At 37.1% G+C, this 16,314-nt stretch overlaps 1 protein-coding gene across 3 annotated transcripts in view; it reads left to right on the top strand.

The window, feature by feature from the left end:
• Window positions 1-16,314, top strand: part of LOC106081088 (GATA-binding factor A) — a 107,117-nt gene that overhangs the window by 54,683 nt on the left and 36,120 nt on the right. For 2 of the 3 annotated variants that reach the window (XM_013242810.2, XM_013242809.2), the window contains exon 1: window positions 10,503-10,691. The exons of the other annotated variant lie outside the window; for it this stretch is intronic. In XM_013242810.2, the coding sequence (XP_013098264.1) occupies window positions 10,665-10,691 (27 nt within the window). In that variant the 5' untranslated portion in view covers window positions 10,503-10,664. Of the gene's footprint in view, window positions 1-10,502; window positions 10,692-16,314 lie in introns of those variants that run through there. 3 annotated transcript variants of the gene reach the window in all.

Below are 16,314 nucleotides of genomic sequence, written 5' to 3'. Positions count from 1 at the left end.
ATATAGCTCCCATATAAACTGATCTCTTCCCTATGGTATAGATTTCCCATGCTGGTTTTTTGGTCCTAGAAAGCAATATAATGTTAATCGCTTTCCATGAAGGCTACCTGTAAGTGTAACTCTCAAATATATGTCATTATTGCCATATTTACATATACCCTATGAAGCCTTGATGCCTTCAACCATTAAAACCAAGCTGGCGTTTAAGTGTCGCATCATCATTATCGTACTCATCATTAAAATGATCACAAAGAGGCCATCTCGATCTCTTACCAAAATCAAAATTCCACTTTGATCTTGATTTGTAGGCAACATGGTAAAGAGATCAATATTCCCTACACACAAACACACACACACACACATACACCTCGCCACATTCATACATTGTGGGCATGCGCGCCAATACTCATTTGTCCCCATACAAGAGTCGGCAAACTTAAAACATTTTGATTTTTTATTGATTTCTTTCCATTTGCCTAAGTTGCCTTAGTACTCGGGGCAATGCAGCCGCTGCGGCTGCGGCTGCGCCTTGATCACTGTTCTGTATCAGTATCAGTTAGGCTGATGTTGCTCTTAAGTGGATTTCGGGTGGTTTTTCGGTTGGAGTACGAATGCAATGAAGTGCAAGGGTAAGATCAATACTGATTTTGGATGATAGTTACTCAAGAGGGGTTGGGGGCTTCAAATGTGAACGTTAATGCAAACTGCGCCAGCCAGACTACTTTATTTGTATTTTATTTAAATTAATATTAATTTCCTTAAAATCAGAGAGTTTGTGTTTTTTTTCTTGTTTTAGTTTGGGGTGCCTTATATATGAAATGTATATTTTGGTCGTTTCTTTTTTGGGCATTCCATATAATGCTTAGAAAGGGTATATCCAGCCAGCCATCCATCCGTCTGTTGGCATCTCCCCCCAACATCAACTGGCCTTAAGTGCTTATAATGATTGTTGTTGTTGTTGTTGTTGCTGTTTTTGTTTTGTCATTTTAAAAACGTGCGTTGTTAATAATTTTGTGCTCTGATCTCGTGCTTTTGTTATATTCGCTTTCTGTACCACTTCATGTTCCCTTCTCTTGAGTGGATTTTCCTCAACCAATAACCGTAACATTTTCATGGTGATCAGCCATAAAAACCAAATTACACGACAAAACAATTAGATAAAACACACATATCTTACAAATTATTATTATTATTATGATTGTTTTTTATTAAAATGCAAACGGCGGCAAAATTATCTTTGATAATGCATTTGGCGTTTAGTGAAGTGCGGTGAAAAAGGCGTTTCGCTTTAGCTGTTAAGAAGTATCAAAACGTCATAGCATACGAATTTATTTGTCTGCTAGCATTGAGAGAATAAATCAAATTTCTGAGGATGAAGTGGAAAATTTTTTTACTTGTTCACCGCAAGATAGCAAAAATAAAATGCATTAAATTTTTATTGAAAAATTTCCAAAAAAATCAGTTTGAAGGAAAGTTTGTCCAAGTATATTCAAAATTTATTTTTATAGAAAACTAGCTGACCCGGGACCGCTCCGCTGGGCCTTCTTTTACCTTATATGGAACAAAAGTTTCCTTGGAATATTTATTTTCGACAATTAAAGATCTTTTGGTGAAATACCATGCTAACTTGACTAACAGTTTAACAATATATTGGGTTGCCCAAAAAGTAATTGAGGATTTTTCATATAGTCGGCGTTGACAAATTTGTTCACAGCTTGTGACTCTGTAATTGCATTCTTTCTTCTATCAGTTGTCAGCTGTTACTTTTAGCTTGCTTTAGAAAAAAAGTGTAAAAAAAAGTATATTTGATTAAAGTTCATTATAAGTTTTATTAAAAATGCATTTACTTTCTTTTAAAAAATCTGCAATAACCATGCCATATGATCTTTATTGGTCTACGAATTTAAGTTTGGATGTAAGGTGTACTCCATTCTTAGAATACTTCATTTCAGTCCAATATTCTCATGATGTCTGATTTAGTGATGTTTTCGGGGGAGAGGTAGTCCCCCAGATACTTGGCCCTGAAAAAATATCAGCATCGTGATCTTCTTTCAAATGCCATTTATTCAAACCCCATATTGTCATTGGCTTAGGAGGAAGGAGTTTACTGGATGAGGTGTCCCCCAAACACATGGCCCCAAAATAGGTTATCAAATTCGTTTTCTAATCTTAAATACCTTTCATTTGAGCCACATATTGGCATGGTCGAAAAATTTTTTCCCTTTGGGGGTGTTTTGAGAAAGGGGTGATGACCTAAATACATTCTCCTACATTTGGATATCAAATTCGTATTCTACTCCCAAAAGCCTTTATTTGAGGTAAAAAAACCTGTTTGTGGGGTATTTTGCGAAAGGGGTAGAGCCCCAGAAAATTGGTCCCGAAAATGGGTATCAATTCTTGCCCTAACCCCCAATACCTTTCATTTAAGCTCCACCTTGACATGGTCAGTAAATATGCCCGATTTTGGGGTGTTTTGGAGATTGGGGTAGTCCCTCAAACACTAAGCCCTGAAAATATATCAGCAACATGCTCTAATCTCATATATCTATATATCATTTATTTGAAGCCCATATTGGCATTTCCCTCAAAATTGGATATCAAATTCGTTTTCTAATCTCATTTAAACTCCTTATTGCAAAAGTCAGAAAATATGTCCGGTTTGGGGTATTGGCCCTAAAAAACTATGAATATTTAGTTCCACTCTCTTTAAGACCCAAATTGTCTTGGTGAGCAAATACGTCCTATTTGGGAGTTGTTATGGTGGTGGGACATCTGCTAGACAGTTGGCTCTCTAATGTTGATATCAGATATGTGGTCTACTCCCACATACCTTTAATTTGAGCCCCATATTTCCATAGTCGGCAAACATGACCGGTTTGGGGGTTGTTTTGGGGGATGGGTGGCCACTCAGTGAGTTGGCCTTGAAAATATATATAGGATTCGTGTTCTACTCTAAAAACCCTCTTATGTGAGCCTCATATTGCAATAGTCATAAAATACTTACTATTTGGGTGGTGTTGTGGTGGTGGCGTGGCCTCGTAGACACTTTTCCCGAATATTGATATCAAATTCGTGCTTTACTCCCAAAGACCTTTCATTTGAGCCCCACATGGCTATGGTCGTAAAATTGTCCCCTTTGGGGAATGTTTTTGGTGAGAGACGGCCAAACACTTGGTCCCATATTTGGATATCAGATTCGTATTCTACATTCAAATACCTTTTATTTAAGCCCCATATTTCCATGGTCAGTAAATAAGTCCTGTTTGGGGAGTTGTTCTGGGAAACTGGTCCCACATTGGATATCAGATTCGTATTCTACTCGCAAATACCTTTCATTTGAGTCCCATATTGTCATGGTCGGTAAATATGTACGATTTAGAGGTGTTTTGGGGCTTGTGGTGGTCCTACTAGCACATGGTCCGACAATTGGATATCAGATACGTTTTCTTATCCTAAATACATTTCATTTGAGTCCCATATTGTCGTGATTGGCCTAAATATATGTTTGGTAAGTTTTAGGGTGGGGCAGCCCCCCTAGGTAACCCAACCGAAATTTGGATACCAAATTTTTATTTTTAGGGTACTATATGAGAGCACACAAAATTTCGCTTAAATCGCACCACCCATTTCCGAGATCTGGCGTTTCTGAAAATTAGGTTAAGGGGGAGGGCCCGCCCCCCCTTCAGATATCAAAAAATTTAGTACTCTATTTTCAGCACGGGGTCATTATGCACCATCCGTGAAAATTTCAATAAAATCGGTTCAGCCGTTGACGCGCGTCATTGGTTGCAAAAAAGACTTATAAGCACAATGCCAGAGTCGAAAACTTTGTAGCCTATTCACCCTTCCTGTCATTTTCTGGAATGTGGTAGGGTGGTGTTTATGATACAATTCTCAATGCACTTTGACTTCCCCGTCCTTGACTCCAAGGCCGTTGAGCATCTCTATTCCTCCTACATAAATCCTCATGATTGTGATTGCGGTAACCGTAATGGCCATGCCACATTATCCATTATTCTCTTCTTTCCGAACTATTGCAGGGACCTGATATAGTTGTCACCAGGGAAAAGTCACCAGAGATAGGTTTTCTAGGGTCTACTTTGCTCTCATGCTTTATATGACGATTCCCTTTCCTTCCCCTACCTTTTCTTTGATTTCCTTTTCCTCCTTATCTTTATCCTTATCTTTATCCTTATCCTTATCCTTTCCCTTTTCCTTATCCTTATCCTTATCCTTATCCTTATCCTTATCCTTATCCTTATCCTTATCCTTATCCTTATCCTTATCCTTATCCTTATCCTTATCCTTATCCTTATCCTTATCCTTATCCTTATCCTTATCCTTATCCTTATCCTTATCCTTATCCTTATCCTTATCCTTATCCTTATCCTTATCCTTATCCTTATCCTTATCCTTATCCTTATCCTTATCCTTATCCTTATCCTTATCCTTATCCTTATCCTTATCCTTATCCTTATCCTTATCCTTATCCTTATCCTTATCCTTATCCTTATCCTTATCCTTATTCTCATCCTTATCCTTTCCTCTTCTCTCCTCTCCTCTCCCCTTAGATCCGTAAAGTAAAGTTTTGGCTATATATTGCTGCTTCAATCCTTAACTATATTACAATGTCATCAATCGATTTTTACTTAATTTAAAGTTTTTAAAAGTTGAATAGTCCCAACGACATTTACCTTTATGATTAATCATCTTTCCCCAAAACACTAAATTAATCTGTTAGCCAGAGTGCCATTGTCATCAGGCATCAAGGGTTAATGGGCCATCAACCCCCTACTCATGGTGAAATCGATTAATAATTCTTTTGTTTTTCAACAAGGATCCACCTCCTTATTAAGCCCTAATTAGGGGCCATAATTCATGACACAACCCAAGCAAGCCGTGAAAGATGATATTATTTTTATACACCCGCTGAGTTAATGGACTCTTAATATCATAATATTGCGGTCAATAATGGGGAATATTCCACACTTAATCTCTCTCGTAGATAGCAACACAGCGCTGATGATCACCATTGTCTGTCTCATAATGTGATACGATCGAAAATTGAAAAGCAAACAAAACAGAAGCATCTAAAAAGAAAAGACAACGAAATGATACTGACGGTGATGATGGCGCATGAGCGCGTGCTTTCTTGGAAAATGTTCAGTTAACAATAACGACAACAGTGTGTGGACAAACAAAACAGAGTGGACAACACTGCATTCACGCATTGTACGACGAATGGAGTGAGTTCTTTTGAATAGGAAAAGGTGATAATGGAGATGGAGGTGATACTCATATGGTCACTGTTAGCGCCACTTAAACTTGAAGGTGTATTCGAATTGTGAGCAGTGGATCAGTTTTCAGGGCGAGCAATGGCTAAGCTTGATGAATAATAATTTTAAATGTTTATATAATAATTTAAAAAGGCCCAAATTCTGAATAAAATGGCGATGGTCATCTGTAAATGAAAATTTGTGGAAAACTTCTCATATATCCTTGATTGCTGTCCGATTAAGTTTTAACCTATATAAGGGGCTTCCTTTTTATAGCCGAGTCCGAATAGTATACCGCAGTGCCACGCTTACTTGGTATTGTTCTACACAAATGTTGCCAGCATTAGGAGGGGATAACCAGGTTCCGAACACAAGCTACCCTCTGTGTTACAGTCGCCTCCATCAATTGCAACCTTTTATGGCGAAAATACCCGTTTTGCACCATTGGAAAATCGAATGAAATGAAATGGAATGGTATGGAATGAAATGAAATGAACTGAAATGGAATGAAATGAAATGAAATGAAATGAACTGAAATGGAATGAAATGAAATGAAATGAAATTAAATGAAATGAAATGGAATGGAATGGAATGAAATGAAATGAAATGAAATGAAATGAAATGAAATGAAATGAAATGAAATGATATGAAATGAAATGAAATGAAATGAATTGAAATGGAATGAAATTAATTGAAATGAAACGGAATGGAATGGGATGTGATGGAATGGGATGGAATGGGTTGTGAACTAACAAATATGTTAGACTACCTTTGGTTAGGTACTCTCCCCCTTTTTATACCCTCCACCATAAGATGGGGGGTATACTAATTTCGTCATTCTGTTTGTAACTACTCGAAATATTCGTCTGAGACCCCATAAAGTATATATATTCTTGATCTTCGCGACATTTTATGTCGATCTAGCCATGTCCATCCGTCTGTCCGTCCGTCCGTCTGTCTGTCGAAAGCACGCTAACTTCCGAAGGGGTAAAGCTAGCCGCTTGAAATTTTGCACAAATACTTCTTATTGGTGTAGGTCGGTTGGTATTGTAAATGGGCCATATCGGTTCATGTTTTTATATAGCCGCCATATAAACCGATCTTGGGTCTCGACTTCTTGAGCCACTAGAGTGCGCAATTCTTATCCGATTGGAATGAAATTTTGCACGACGTGTTTTGATATGACATCCAACAACTATGCCAAGTATGGTTCAAATCGGTTCATATCCTGATATAGCTGTCATATAAACCGATCTTGGGTCTTGATTTCTTGAGCCTCTAGAGTGCGCAATCCTTATCCGATTGGAATGAAATTTTGCACGACGTGTTTTGTTATGATAGCCAACAACTTTGCCAAGTATGATTCAAATCGGTTCATAACCTGATCTAGCTGTCATATAAACCGATCTTGGGTCTTGATTTCTTGAGCCTCTAGAGGGCGCAATTCTTATCCGATTTGAATGCTTTTTTGCACGACGTGTTTTGTTATGATATCCAACAACTGTGCCAAGTGTGGTTCAAATCGGCTTATAACCTGATATAGCTGTTATATAAACAGATCTGGGGACTTGACTTTTTGAGCTTCTAGAGGGCGCTATTCTTATCCGATTTGGCAGAAATTTTTCATGAAGTATTTTATTCTTACTTTCAACAATTGTGTCAAATAAGGTTCAAATCGGTTTATAACCTGATATAGCTGCCATATAAACCGATCTGGTATCTTGATTTCTTGAGCCTCTAGAGGTCGCAATTATTATCCGATTTGCCTGATATTTTGTACTACGGATCCTCTCATGACCATCAACATACGTGTTTATTATGATCTGAATCGGTCTATAGCCCGATACAGCTCCCATATAAATCGATCTCTCTATTTTCTTGAGCCCCCAAAGGGTGCAATTCTTATTCGAATTGGCTGACATTTTACACAGTTCTCTAACATGTAATTTAAATGTGGTCAAAACCGGAACATATCTTGATATCGCTCTAATAGCAGAGGAAGTCTTTTCTTATATCCTTTTTTGCCTAAGAAGAGATGCCGGGAAAAGAAGTCGACAAATGCGATCCATGGTGGAGGGTATATAAGATTCGGCCCGGCCGAACTTAGCACGCTTTTACTTGTTTACTCTCGTACTCAGCCAAAAATAACTGATTATGATTTTCTACAGAAATAAAATTTTCTAAAAAAAAGAAAATTTTGACAACATTTACTACAGATATAAATTTTTTCGCTTGTTTCTCTTTCGAGATGAAATGTATATAAGTTAAAGTTTAAAACATCAAGCGAATCAAGTTATAAATCGGGATTCTATGGTGTAATATCCCAGATCTGCAGATTGTTCCATATGGCTGCTATATCCAAACATGGTCTGATATGGATCATACGCGGTTGGGACATAGTGCAACTCCATGCTCCAAATTTACTTCAAAGTATAGTCCGATCTGAACCAAATTTCTTTCGGACAATGGGTTGTCAACTAGTCCAACTCACTGCTCTAATTTTCAGTGAAATGGAGTTTTTTATATATAAATTTATATATATATTATATTTATATTTAAGCAGATATATCCAAATTCGTTACGATCTGGACCATGTTCAGTTCGGACAATGAAAGGCCCAGTGCAATTCACTGTTTAAAATTTCAGAGAAATCAGGTAACAAATGGGGTTTTTATATGCTTAAGACGCCAAACCGGGAGATCGGTCTATATGACAGCTATATCTAAACATGATACGATTTTACTCGTTCAAAAACTTAACCTGCGTATAGACTAAAGACGAATTTGTGTCAACCTTTAGCTCAATATCTGAACACACAGACATCGTTAAATCATCTTTGAATTTTATGACGATACAGAATACGTACACTTTGTAGGGCCGGAAATGGGTTTTCCATATGTTGCAAACAGAATGACTAAATGAATATACCTCCTGAATATTCCTATGGTGGTGGATATAAAAATCCATGGAGTTTGTAGCTTGATCCTTTAAAGTTTCTACCTATAGATTTTTATTTTGTCGTGAAGGAGAAAATTTTAAGTTTGGAAACCGCTCCGGGCTCAAAAAATTTCGCTCCCGCACCGGTAATAGATCTGCTCCGTTTCGGATTTCTGTTTTATAATTTGGCTATAGGTCCATTAAAACAATTGTTTTGTGCTTTCCTTTATTTATTCTCCATTATTTCGGCTGACACCGTCTACAGTTTTCAAGGATTTGATTGATTTGATTTGCTTCACGATTGAGTGTCTGTTGTCAACTATTTAATGGACCTATAGCCGAAACAATAAAATAAAATAAATTAAATAAATTATTTTTTTTTTATTAAATTTCCTCTAGAAATAATATTTTGAAAGAATTTTCTATCGAAATTTATTTTTCACAAAAATTTTTATAGAAATAAAATATTGAAATCCTTTTTTATAGGAATGACATTAGGAAAAAATTTTATTTTGGAATAGAAATTTAACAAAATATTGTAGAAAACATTTTGCCAACATTTTATAAAAATAAAATTTTGAAAAAAATTTGTATAAAAATAAAACTTTCAAAAATGTTCATCTGAAGAAAAAGATTTACTAAAGAAAAATTTTACAAAATTTTTATATTTGTAGAAATAATTTCATTCTCCAAAAAAACGAATAAACTTTAAAAACAATATTGCCAGATGTTGCAAACGGAATGACGAAATTAGTATACCTCATGTCCTATGGTGGAAGGTATAAATATATTTTGCAGCCGCTCTACATCACTAATGCTTTACCCATTCACTTGAATCGTATAACCCATTAATGCCACGAATTCGGAACCATCCACTTTGCTTTAGTTTCTAGCCAATTGACTTCTTCCTAAAAGGAAGGGATTAACCAACCTACTTTTCATACCTATAAGGTTGTATTGTTGTTGCATTGCCTGCGACAATTGTTGTGAGGACTCATTAAGATTTCAAATAAACAGGGAACAACCCACACAGAAAATCAATGGCTTAAGAGTGGATTACCACAACCTCAAGTAAGGCACTTGAGCTGTATAGGAAATCCTAGACTAGGATAATAAAGGTTAAAATAAAAGAAAATTTGTTTTGTTACAATTGGCATGACACTTCAAGTGCAGAAGGAGGAAGGATCAAGTGGTGGAAAATAAACATTATGCCCATATTGCCCAATTTTTAGTCATCACTTCTACTGCTAAAGCCTTCAGAGATAAAACAAAACATTTCTAGGGTTTCAATTTCCTTTAGGATAATTTTGAAGGATTTTCTAAGTGGTTTATACTAAATGTTGTGTTCTTAGTTCCGTTTACCTGTTCCTGCACACATACACTAAAACACACCCTAGTTCGAAAAGTTAGTTTTCCTAATATTTGTTGTCTCCTTTTAATGCCTTTGTTTGAAGGGCAATGAGTAGAGTTAATGCACTTGTGTATTCTATATAGCTCTCTCATGAGTTTTATATGCGTGAAGAATGTGTGTGTGTGTGTGTGTTTATGCTTGGCTATCTTTAAAGTTTCGATACGATTTCATTGATGAAAATCGATTTTGTTTATATCAGCTTCAAATACTCGCATGTGTGTGAGTAATGCAAACACCATGAACAAAAACAACAATACCACTTCACTTCTCTCCTATTTTTTTTAAATGGAGAGACCAAAGCCCAAGAGTATCTTGTTGGCGCACCTCTATAATTCATTTATGTGTGTGTGTAGTTTCGCTTGCTTTGTTGGTTGGTTGGTTTTTACTTTGGTAGAGGGGGTATTGTTCGTTATGAACGAATGTAACACCGGCTTGCTTACCTAACCAACATAGTAGAGTGCTCACTTACTACGGGTGTGCTGGTGTTTGTTGTTAGTGTTCCATGGCTCAGAGGCGAGTTTTTATTAAGTTTTGTGTGTTTACTTTAACAAGTTGTGCTGTTTGGTTTAGTATCTTGGCCGACCTCAAGCAAGTCACTCACATTCATAATAACGGCCTATACAAACGAAAACAAATACAAAAAAAAAAGAGCGCCAGCGAAGAGCGAGTTTAATTCTCAAAGAAAAATAACAATAAAAATTGATATTTGTGACATGTTTTGAATTTATGAAAGGCAAAAATCTTATCGGGCTTTTTTCCCCCCAAAGTCATTAATATAAAATTATGGTTTTTGTGAAAATAAATATTAACAAAATATTAGATAAAAAAAAATAATATCTCAATAGGTTTGGTGAAAAAAAGTGTTTAACAAAAGTGGATGAAAAACCTAAAAAAGTATTGATTAATAAATTATAGTGGGCATATCCATACATACAAACGTTATAGCCAATGTTTTAACCCCACTTAAGAGGAGATAAAAAAATTTGCATAATTCATAAAAAAAAAGTTTGAAAAACATAAACAACATTCAAACAAACAAAATGGGAATTCTGTTAAGCGACGGAGAAGTAAGTTTTAACAATGAAAAAATTATGAAAAAACCAAAAATAAAAAATATTTATAAAAAAGTTATAAAAGTCGGTAGCCAAGTTGGTAGCGTACTTGGATTGCCTGAGCGGGGGCCGAGGGTTCAATTCCCAAGAGAGACCATAATGGACTTAACATTGCTACTCTTACCTAATCTAATCTAAGGACAAAAAAATTGTATTAAATATTGACTATTGGACTTTCTTAAGTCAAGTGAAATAAAATTTGATGTTGTTTTGTGATGATGTTTACGAGACTTGAATTGAAGCTGTCAATGCAACAGTTAGAAATACCAAGCTATTCATTAAGGAATATTGTATAAAATTTATGGCATTTCCATGGTTAGCATGTCCGCCTATGACGCTGAACGACTGGGTTCGAATCCTGGCGAGACCACCAGAAAAAATTTTCTGCTATGGTTTTCCCCTCCTAATACTGGCAACATTTGTGAGGTACTATGCCATGTAAAAACACCTCTCCAAAGAGGTGTCGCACTGCGGCACGCCGTTCGGACACGGCTATAAAAAGGAGACCCCTCATCATTGAGCTTAATCGGACTGCACTCATTAAAATGTGAGAAGTTTGCCCCAATACCTTAGTGGAATGTTGATAAGCAATATTTGCGTTTGCTGGCATGGAGATACCATAACTTTTATATAATATTGCAAAACAAGTAGATGAGGACAGTAGGAATCCAGTCAGTAAAATTACAAAAAAAATGGTTTTGAGTGTTTTCATAAACAGTATGAAGGCTATGAAAACAGTCACATTCTTTTTTCCATTTTTTGTTTAAACCTGAATTTTAATGGCGAGATTCCTACTGTCCGCATCTACTATTTCGGGAAAGTTAGGCGGAGATTTGTATCGAAGCTTTCAATGCAACGGCTAAGAACACTACACTATATATTCTATACAATATTCCAAAACAAGTAGATGAGGACTGTAGGAATCCAGTCGGTAAGATTAAAAAACATGGTTGTGATCGCTTTTATAAACAGTAAGATTAAAAAAAATGGTTGTGGTCGCTTTTTTAAACAGGGTGATGGCTATGAAAACAGTTATAATAGTTTTTTTTTTAATTTTTTTAAAGATGAGTTTTTAATGACCAGATTTCAACTGTCCGCATCTACTATTTCTGGACAGTTAGACAAAGATTCGTATCGAAGCTTTCAATGCAACAGCTAAGAATACTTAACTATGTGATGTGATGTCTCCCGTGGAAATTTAATAAAATTTATTTAATATTTCAAAAATGGTAGATGGGAACAGTAGGAATTCCATCTTAAAAATTTTTAAAAAAAAAGTTTAAGCCTTTTTATAACCAGGGAAAAACGTCAAAAATTTTTTTTTCTTCAAAATTTTAAAGGTTTTAGTTTGTTTCTCTATAGAGACTAGCTCAATGATCAGAGATTGCAAATAGAAAAGCCCAAAGCTAGCAACACTCACCAACCACTATGGGACCACTATAGGCGTTCCGTCTTTGGTTAGAAGACTTTTCAACCATATTAGGTGTGATAATTTCAATAGCCGTGCGTTGGTGTGTTGTATTTGAATCGTAATAATTGCGAAAACGCATCTATGATACAATTACCACATTAATCACGCTCGACAACCCTGTCTATTAGCTGTACTTTTCCCAATGCATGTGTTTTTGTGTAATGACAGACTTTTTTTCTGTGGCAATTACACAACTTCCGTAGTACTCATGATTCTGTGCATCTGTTGGAAGTTGTATTGGTGGCTGCGAACGCTAGACAACGGAAACGGCTCTCGCTGTTGCTCCGTGTGCCCAGGTTCGAATCCCGGCCGGGCTCTGTCGAATTTTTTAAAATTTTCAAGTTTTTTGCCTGTTAGGCCGAACATTATTAAATTTTGCAAAAAACTTTAAAGATTTTATTTTCTACTAACGGGAAAATTTTTGGCCACACTTACTTTTCCTAAAATATATTGAAAAAAATGATTAAAAATCCCATTTATATCCAAGATGTTGTGTATAAAAACATTCATCAACTTGCCTTTTAAAATTTAAAAAAAAATATTGGCGGGATTCCTACAGTCCCTACTGTACTGTCTTAAAATCTGATTAAGATTCCATTGACCATAGACCATTTTGTTCATGTTTGACTTCCAACAACAGTGGCAAGTATGATCTTAATCGGTTCATAACCTGATATAGCACCCAAATAAACCAATGTTGCGTCTAAGTCGAACTTCTTCCAGCGTAAAACTTGTTTGGCATATCACCTCAGTTTCCCAGTTTCAATCATTCTTCAGGGTTTTTTGAACCAGTGCTCGTAGTGGAAAAAATGAGTTCTGCATTCTCTACAGTTTCATGCACCTCATAAGTATTCGCGTAAGAGGAACACTTCTCTATGTGATGTGGATATTTATGGAAATAAACGGACCGTGTAACATGTGGGCCAGTTCACAACGCCTTGATTCCTCAATCAATCCATGTCCGTATCGAGGATAAGCCATCGCATCTACCATCCCCAATTCTCATTCGTCCATCTTGTCATTTCTCGATGCTCTCTTTTCTATAAGCCCGCATACGATTCATTAGAATCTCTCTGTGTCTCTCTCCACCCATCTGGGGGTTGCACTTCGCGGTATAGAGCTTAGTCAGCTCTATAGTCTGTCGGTCTTTTGGACCATTTTGCTGTCTCCCCCACTGTCTGGTAGGATGATATAATCCCTATATCGTCGAACGGGATGGTATAAAAAATCTGCTGTTTGAGAACTGATAGAGATTTTGAAATTTTTGAAATTTCGTCCTTTCGAAATAGCGGAGTACGAACGGCATGCCGCAATACGACATCTCTTTGGGGTTAAGTTTTTACTTGGCAAAGTGAAATGAAAAGAGCAAATAAGTGGTCGTGCAGGCAAAAAAAACTTTTTATAGATTTTCTCAGGAGTCGAGATTGTCTCATGAGTCGTGAAATGTCTCATGAGTCGAGATTGTCTCATGAGTCGTGAGTATCTCGTAAGTCGTTAAAGTTTCGTAAGACGTTAACGTTTCGTAAGTCGTGAGTCGTGCGTGAACGTGAGTCGAATGTGCGACTGAAAATTCACCCATGTGCACATCTCTAATAACCACCACTGTAGAATTGTTTCTGACGTTCTCTTCAGAATTCGAAGTCAGGTTTCCAGCGTCATAGGCGAATATGCTATCCTCTGTGATACACGGTGGCCTCCGTCTCGTGGACACATTAGCTCGTTAACACCTCAGCTCTAGGTTAGGTGAGAGTGGTAGTCTATTTTCTAAACACATAACTTCTTAGACTATTTTAGAACATTGTGATACCACAGTAGCGATAGGCCAGGCCTCTAGTAGAAATCTAGCACTGGTACTCCGAGCACGATACCAATCCTATCGTGGCGACCACCTAACCTCTAACTATTCGAAATTTCAAAGGGCCATCTCTATTCATTATCAACCGATAGATTTTTACTAGTTTTTTAGATCTCGTCCCACTGTGCGTCGTTTTCTGTGCCGAAAAGGAAGTTAGGTTAAGTTTAAGTGGCAATCTGCCATCAGACTCGCTTTGACGTTTTCGTCCATTGTGATACACACAGAAACAGGGGAAGGAAGATGCCTACCGTTGACCTAGCATAAAAAAGTCCAACACTCGCTAACTATGATAATTCCTCAAAGAAAAGATGAGCTAAAGTGGTACTCTCTTGCCATCAGTCGACTTAATCGCATCGTTCTTCTAGCGGCCTTTATCGCCGGCTTGGGTCCGCACAAGTGAGTTTCGTATCTTGTCGAACTCTGCCAACTAAAGGGTGATTTTTTTGAGGTTAGGATTTTCATGCATTAGTATTTGACAGATCACGTGGGATTTCAGACATGGTGTCAAAGAGAAAGATGCTCAGTATGCTTTGACATTTCATCATGAATAGACTTACTAACGAGCAACGCTTGCAAATCATTGAATTTTATTACCAAAATCAGTGTTCGGTTCGAAATGTGTTCATTCACCGTTCAGCGATGAGGCTCATTTCTGGTTGAATGGCTACGTAAATAAGCAAAATTGCCGCATTTGGAGTGAAGAGCAACCAGAAGCCGTTCAAGAACTGCCCATGCATCCCGAAAAATGCACTGTTTGGTGTGATTTGTACGCTGGTGGAATCATTGGACCGTATTTTTTCAAAGATGCTGTTGGACGCAACGTTACGGTGAATGAACACATTTCGAACCGAACACTGATTTTGGTAATAAAATTCAATGATTTGCAAGCGTTGCTCGTTAGTAAGTCTATTCATGATGAAATGTCAAAGCATACTGAGCATCTTTCTCTTTGACACCATGTCTGAAATCCCACGTGATCTGTCAAATACTAATGCATGAAAATCCTAACCTCAAAAAAATCACCCTTTATTATAGGGATCTCTTGGTCGTCATCAGTATATCCTCTGTACGCATGTGGATTTCGAAGGGGATATTCCTAATGGTTAGAAGAAGCAACTAGGTCTTATGCAGTGTCATTTGCAAACTGTAACAGTACGGTCAGTATTTTCCTCTTATCATGACCTGCTGAAGTTTATACTCCACCACCTCTCCTTCTGTTGCCGTTATTACAGCCAAAAATGTCCTTGCAGAGCTATTTGCAAACTGTAACAGAGCAGCCAATATTTTCCTCTTATAATGACCTGCTGAAGTTTATGCTGCGCCACATCTGCTTTTATTGCCGTTATTACAGCAAAGAATGTCCTACTAAAGGGTGATTTTTTTGAGGTTAGGATTTTCATGCATTAGTATTTGACAGATCACGTGGGATTTCAGACATGGTGTCAAAGAGAAAGATGCTCAGTATGCTTTGACATTTCATCATGAATAGACTTACTAACGAGCAACGCTTGCAAATCATTGAATTTTATTACCAAAATCAGTGTTCGGTTCGAAATGTGTTCATTCACCTTAACGTTGCGTCCAACAGCATCTTTGAAAAAATACGGTCCAATGATTCCACCAGCGTACAAACCACACCAAACAGTGCATTTTTCGGGATGCATGGGCAGTTCTTGAACGGCTTCTGGTTGCTCTTCACTCCAAATGCGGCAATTTTGCTTATTTACGTAGCCATTCAACCAGAAATGAGCCTCATCGCTGAACAAAATTTGTCAAAATTTGAACACATTTCGAACCGAACACTGATTTTGGTAATAAAATTCAATGATTTGCAAGCGTTGCTCGTTAGTAAGTCTATTCATGATGAAATGTCAAAGCATACTGAGCATCTTTCTCTTTGACACCATGTCTGAAATCCCACGTTATCTGTCAAATACTAATGCATGAAAATCCTAACCTCAAAAAAATCACCCTGTAGAATGGTTCCATCTGGCATCTCTCTAGGCAGTACATATCCCATCATAACTAGAATTCCATATATCCGGTCCCAGTATGGAGCCTTGTGGCGCTACTGACATGACCTCGTTTTAATTTGATCCTTGTTGAGAGTTATAAATCAGTAACCTGTTACGCAGATATTTCATCAGGTACACCGGTACATTGAAATCCTCTCTGGGTAGCCAAAGGACATCAGGCCATCTAAAGCTATTTAAAGCTTTCTTTACGTCCAGTATGACCATGAGAACAAACGA

Source organism: Stomoxys calcitrans, chromosome 2 (genome assembly GCF_963082655.1).
Source record: "Stomoxys calcitrans chromosome 2, idStoCalc2.1, whole genome shotgun sequence".
Classification (NCBI taxonomy): domain Eukaryota; kingdom Metazoa; phylum Arthropoda; class Insecta; order Diptera; family Muscidae; genus Stomoxys; species Stomoxys calcitrans.
This window is presented reverse-complemented; position numbering and strand designations above follow the sequence as displayed.